The following is a 5,887-nucleotide window of genomic DNA, read 5'->3' as shown; positions in this document are numbered from 1 at the left end:
CGCTCGACGTGAAGCCCGTGGTTGGGGTTGGAGCCGGCGGTGCCATGGGCGCGCACGTCGCCGTCGGCGTGGGCGCGCCCGGCGCTTTCCCCGAAAGCAAGCAGCTGGTGCCCTGGCCGTGCGCGGTTGGCGCCGGCGCGAGCGCGCCGGGCGCTGCCCCGGACAACTGTCTGCTCGCGTTGCCGGATGTCCGCTTTGACGCGCTGACCGCGGAAGGCGCGGCTCCCGGCGGCGAACGCGGGAAGACCATACCTGACTCAGTCTCCAAGAACGGACTCCCGACATTGCCGGGTGTCCGTTCCGCCACGCCCACCGCGCCGCCGGCCACACCCTTCCGGTTGGAGTGGGATCACGCGGCGGCGCCGTCGAGCAGCGCGACCACGACACCCTCGGACTCCAGCCTCTCCTCGCCGCCGTCCTTGACATCCGCGTTCCCGAGGATCGCCCGGGTGTTCCCATCCCGGACCAAGCCCAGGAGGCGGTGCACCCTACGCAGGCAGCACTGGTCGTTGATCTGCCCGCTCCACCTCGTGCCAGTCGCCGCCGCCGCCGCCGCCGACGACGACGACGCCGCCGCGCGCGGCAAGAGCATCAGCGAGCTCAACGCCTCCGCCTCCGCCTCCGCCGCCGCCGACGCCCCTTCCACCAACGACCGCGGCGGCGGTAGCTACCACCGGCGCGTGGTGGGGCGCCAGCGCAACCGGCAGGTGAGGAAGGACAGGAGGTGCAGCCACTGCGGCACCTCGGAGACGCCGCAATGGCGGATGGGTCCGGATGGCCCCGGCACGCTCTGCAACGCTTGCGGCATCAGAAGCAAGATGGACAGGCTGCTGCCGGAGTACCGGCCGTCGACGAGCCCCAGCTTCAACGGCGACGAGCACTCCAACCGCCACAGGAAGGTGTTGAAGCTCAGGGAGAAGAAGATGCGAGACTAGCCCGCCGATCGAGGAGGCGGCGGCGGCAACGCCGGTGAACTCCGGCATGCATCCGTGTATATTTGTAGAATATAAATAGCCATGGCATGGCATGATGCCAATATCTCGATAATTTTAAGTGTAGGCCACTGGCCACCAGATATTTTTTTTTTTTGGTTTCTGGACTTAGCTTTAGAGTTTAGAGGTGATCAGGTTATCAGGTCAGTTCATGGATGAATTCTTTTCTTGTGTGTGTTCTTGGATTGTTCAATTGATTTATTCATTAGCTTCACATATTATTGAAGGGGTCATATATAGAAGTGGCAGTGTAATACAAGTTAAGTTATTGGGCCCAAAAATGTTTGGATTGCCACAAGTTTGGTTATACTGGAACAATATATCTATCAAATTTCCTCTTGGAATATGAGTGAATTCGGTTCGTTCTGTTTCTTTTAACTCTTCTTTTTCACAGAGGAGTGGTGTTACCTTACCTCTGAGCCGAAATGGATCATTAAGTAGAAAGGTAAGTCTAGCCAACAATTGATTTAGACTTGTCATATAGACTTTGCATATGTTTCTTTTCGAAAACGTTTTAGCCCCTGGAATGAAATTATAATCCCCAAGCAGAGTCATAGTTTTTTCATGTAATTCACTGACCTCTCTTATTTAAAACAAATAAAAAGGTGACCACATTAGTATATTTTTTTAAAAAAATACTAATTGATTTATTCGAAATTGGGTTTTCATTAGAATTAAAAAATCATTGTGCAACTCAAAATGTTCTCACAAGAACAATGTAGCCGTAGTCACAAAAATGGGGGTTTATTTTGTACACATATGTAGCAATGGATCTTGAAATATTTTGAATTCCATGCAAACCTAACTACAATAAGTGTTCGGAGCGAAAATACTAGTATCTTCATGTGCATTCATGCTGCGTGGAAATGCGGGGGCAAATCCGGCTATACACATGTTGGCAAATTTGGAAGGAATACAATAGACGGCTAGATGCTCTCCGCAATGCAGTTTTAAGAGGGTTTTCCCTCTCTTTTTTAAGGGTAAAGCCATTTATTGCTTGTTCTTCACCTCTTCCGTCTTTGAGTACGTATTAGAGGCACACTCGCCTGTAGTATAAGTGTGTCTACTTGTGCTTCTTCTATAGAATTGAAAAAAAAAATGAAGAAGCAACGGTGCACCATAATTACATCAAATTTTCATTGGATTCGATTACGAGTTCAAAAAGGCAAAAAAAAATCTATTTATAGGACAGGTATGAACTGAACCACATTTGAAATTTTGAACATTTTCGATGGAGATAATCAAACACCCAAACTTATTACCGTTCACAATTTTCGTCTTCCTTTTGATTTGAAAATATGCATGTTTTTGAATCGATCTCGAGGGACACGGGAAGAAACCATTACAACCTTACAAAACCATCCAACTAAAATTAGCAAACATGAGAGCAAGGGTCTCTGTCCCCGGAACTCGCTGCCGTGCCAGACGATTTTTGCCACCTCCATGCAAGAACACCCAAGAACCATGACCCGCGAGCACGACGGCGACGGCGAGGTGGTGGCCGCCGCCGTCCATGTCGCGGCGGGCAGAAGAGGCGGCCGTGGTGACGCCGGCGCCGAGGAAGACGGAGACCGGAACGCCGTCGACAAGTCGGAGTTCTCCGACGCGGTGCGTGTCGTCGTCGATGACGAGGAGCCCGAGTTCCCCTCCGACGACGACGAGGGAGGTGACGACGACGTGCGCGTCTCCTTCGCCACCGCCGTCGGCGACAGCGACGAGCACCTCCGCGAGGAGCAGGGCGAGCTGGACCTTGACGACGACGATGAGGAGGACGTGTCGAGGTACGAGTACGACTATGGCATGTGGATGGAGGCCGAGCCGATGTCCATCCAGGAGCGCCGCCGCCGGCTGCTCCAGGGGATGGGGCTCGCCAGCAGCCGGGACCTCCTCCGCAGCCGCAGCGCGAGGATGAGGCCGATTCTTCCGCCCAACATCCCGCGCTGCGCGTCGAGGCGCCAGCCGCCGTCGCAGTGTCCCGCCGCCGCCGCCGACGACGCGCCGAGCACCTCGACGGCGGCGACGGTGAAACGGCAGCAGAACGCCGTCCTGACGCGGTGCCGGTCCGACAGCCGCCTCGCCGTCCGCGGCGGCGGCGCGGCGAGGAAGCCGCCGACGTTCCGGCGCGTGTACTCGGTGCCGCACTCGCTGCACGGCTCGCCGGTGCACAAGGCTCTCCGCGCGGCCGCTCGGAGTCGCAGCCCGCTGCCATTGGCGGCCCCCAAGGACGAGAGAGAAAACACCGTCAGGAACCTCGACGACGGCAAGGAGTTCGTGGTGAGCGGCCAGCCGGCGGCGGGCGGCTCGCGCGGCGCGCTCAGCGACCTCAAGACCGGCGTGCAGCTGAGCTTGGACGAGTTCGAGCGGTTCATCGGCTACACGCCGTTCGTGAAGCAGCTGATGCGCCGCAGCCAGAGCCAGCCGGTGGCAGCCGGGGCGGCGAACGGCGACGCGAAGCCGGGGAAGAAGAAACCCCGGTGGCTCAAGAACATCAAGCTCGTCGCCTCCGCTGCCGGCCTCATCCAAGAGAAGTACAAGGAAAGCAATTGCGGCGGCGGCGGCTGCGGTAGGTCGTCGTCGTCGTCGTCGTCATCGGCGGAGCAAGCGCACCAGCCCGGGGTGACCATGTCCAAGTCGGCGTCCACCAACGCCGCCACCATGGCGTCGTCGTCGTCGTCGTTGGAGCGGCCCAAGGTGCACAGCTTCGGCAAGACGGCGAGGGAGCTGACGGGGATGTACTTCCGGCAGGAGGTGCGCGCGCACGAGGGGTCGATCTGGAGCATCAAGTTCAGCCCCGACGGCCGCTTCCTCGCCAGCGGCGGCGAGGACCGCGTCGTGCACGTGTGGCGCGTCGTGGACGACGGCGCCCCGCCGTCGTCCATGTCGCCGGAGCTGCTCTCGTCCTCCCAGAGCCTCCCGCCGCTGGCGCCTCACGGCGACGGCGGGCTGGCGGCGCAGCTGTCCAGGAAGCTCCGCGCGCGGCGGTGGAAGAGCTGCAAGGACGTGCTCCCGGAGCACGTCGTCGTGCCGGACACCGCGTTCGCGCTCGCCGACGAGCCGGTGTGCTCCCTCGAAGGCCACCTCGACGACGTGCTCGACCTCGCCTGGTCCATGTACTCCCTGGTAGTAACAATCTCCCCGCACCCCGTTCTTCATTATTGTCCACTGAATCGTGTGTCCGCCATTGTCGATGTCATCGCGAGCTGCAGCTGCTGCTGTCGTCGTCGATGGACAAGACGGTGCGGCTCTGGGACACGGAGGCTAAGGCGTGCCTCAAGCTGTTCCCGCACAACGACTACGGTGAGCTAGCGCTCGCCGTGCTCGCGTCGCGTCGCGTCGTGCGCCGGCAATGGCGATGATGATGAGCTTGATCTGATCGGGCTGTGCGCTGTGGTGGCAGTGACATGCGTCCAGTTCAACCCGGTGGACGACGGCTACTTCATCAGCGGCTCGCTGGACAGCAAGGTGCGCATCTGGAGCGTCGCCGAGCGGCAGGTCGTCGACTGGAGCGACCTCGACGACATGGTCACCGCCGCATGCTACACCCCAGACGGCCAGGTACAAACACCGATGATGTCCATGTCAAATTCGATTAGCGCCCCCATTCGCCATTGATGCTTGCTTGATGATCGTGTTGCAACCTGCAAAGGCCGCCATTGTTGGGTCACACAAGGGGAGCTGCCGATTCTACAAGACAGCAGATTGCAAGCTCAACCAGGAGGCTCAGATCGACATGAACATATCCAAGAAACGCAAGTCGCACGTGAAGAAGATCACCGGATTCCAGGTACTCGCTCGCTGCTGCTCCTCCTCGCGATCGAAGAATTCATGGAGCCAAAATGTGGTTGTGCAGTTTGCGCCGGGGAACCCGTCGGAGATCCTGGTGACGACGGCGGACTCGCAGATCAGGGTGTTCAACGGCATCACCGTGCTGCAGAAGTTCAAAGGTACGGCAATGGCGGCACGCGTCGCGTCGCGTCGCCGTGTCAAAAGCTCGCCGCTGCACACGTGCGCGAACCTCACCGCCCAAAGGGAAACTGTGTTTCTTCCTGCCTGCAGGGTTCAAGAACACCAGCAGCCAGATCTCGGCGTCGTACTCCGGCGACGGACGCTACGTCGTGTGCGCCAGCGAGGACTCCAACGTCTACGTGTGGCGGCGCGCCACGTCGCCGGGCGGCGCCGCGGGGGGCGGCGTCGCCGTCAAGGCCAAGACGTGGCGCACCAGCCGCGCCTACGAGTGCTTCTTCTGCAAGGACGTGTCGGCCGCCGTGCCGTGGCCGCTGTCACCGTGCCTGCCACCGACGCGCGGCGGCGGCGGCGACGACGAGGAGCGCGCCTCGTCGAGCGTGCGCGGCGCCGTCGTCGGTGGCGACGCGTCGGCGTCGCGGAGCCCGGTGCGACACCTGGGCAGCTTGCCTCTCCGGCCCAAGTCCGGGCCGATGACCTACTCCGGCGAGAAGCAGCTGGGCGTGCCAAGGGAGCCGTCGTCGCGGTGGCACGGCGGCGCGGAGGGCGGCAACGCGTGGGGGATGGTGGTGGTGACGGCGAGCCTCGCCGGCGAGATCAGGGTGTACCAGAACTTCGGCATGCCACTCAGTTTGTTCAGAAAAACGTAAATTGATTTCAAAATATTCATATTTTGTTGCATGCGATGAAATCAACTCTCAAGAGTTTGGTTGTAAAATGTGATGATTTTGCAGCAAAAGAAATTAAAGCCTTGTAGATTTTGTTTTTGGCTGGGTTGGTCTTTCTTGTTTTATTTTTCATGTTTTCTTGGTTTTTGGGTGGTGTAGAAAGAGATCCCCTTTTCCCCCCATTTGGGAGGAGCAAATTGTACATGTTGATTGCTACAAGCAGAAATGAAGAATATAATGTAGGACATGTTTGTATGTACTCCT

The 5,887-nt window shown here is 58.7% G+C and overlaps 1 protein-coding gene across 1 annotated transcript; it reads left to right on the top strand.

The window, feature by feature from the left end:
* The first annotated feature begins 2,434 nt into the window (after positions 1-2,434).
* On the top strand, positions 2,435-5,887 carry LOC127755242 (uncharacterized). The gene is made up of 6 exons (XM_052280901.1): positions 2,435-4,112; positions 4,199-4,289; positions 4,390-4,547; positions 4,639-4,776; positions 4,843-4,936; positions 5,049-5,887. Exons 1-6 carry the CDS (start codon positions 2,457-2,459, stop codon positions 5,603-5,605), a joined length of 2,694 nt encoding a protein of 897 aa, XP_052136861.1. The 5' UTR covers positions 2,435-2,456; the 3' UTR covers positions 5,606-5,887.

This window comes from Oryza glaberrima, chromosome 11 (assembly GCF_000147395.1).
Source record: "Oryza glaberrima chromosome 11, OglaRS2, whole genome shotgun sequence".
NCBI lineage: Eukaryota > Viridiplantae > Streptophyta > Magnoliopsida > Poales > Poaceae > Oryza > Oryza glaberrima.
The sequence above is the reverse complement of the archived record's forward strand: the minus strand, read 5'-3'. Positions and strand labels throughout refer to the sequence as shown.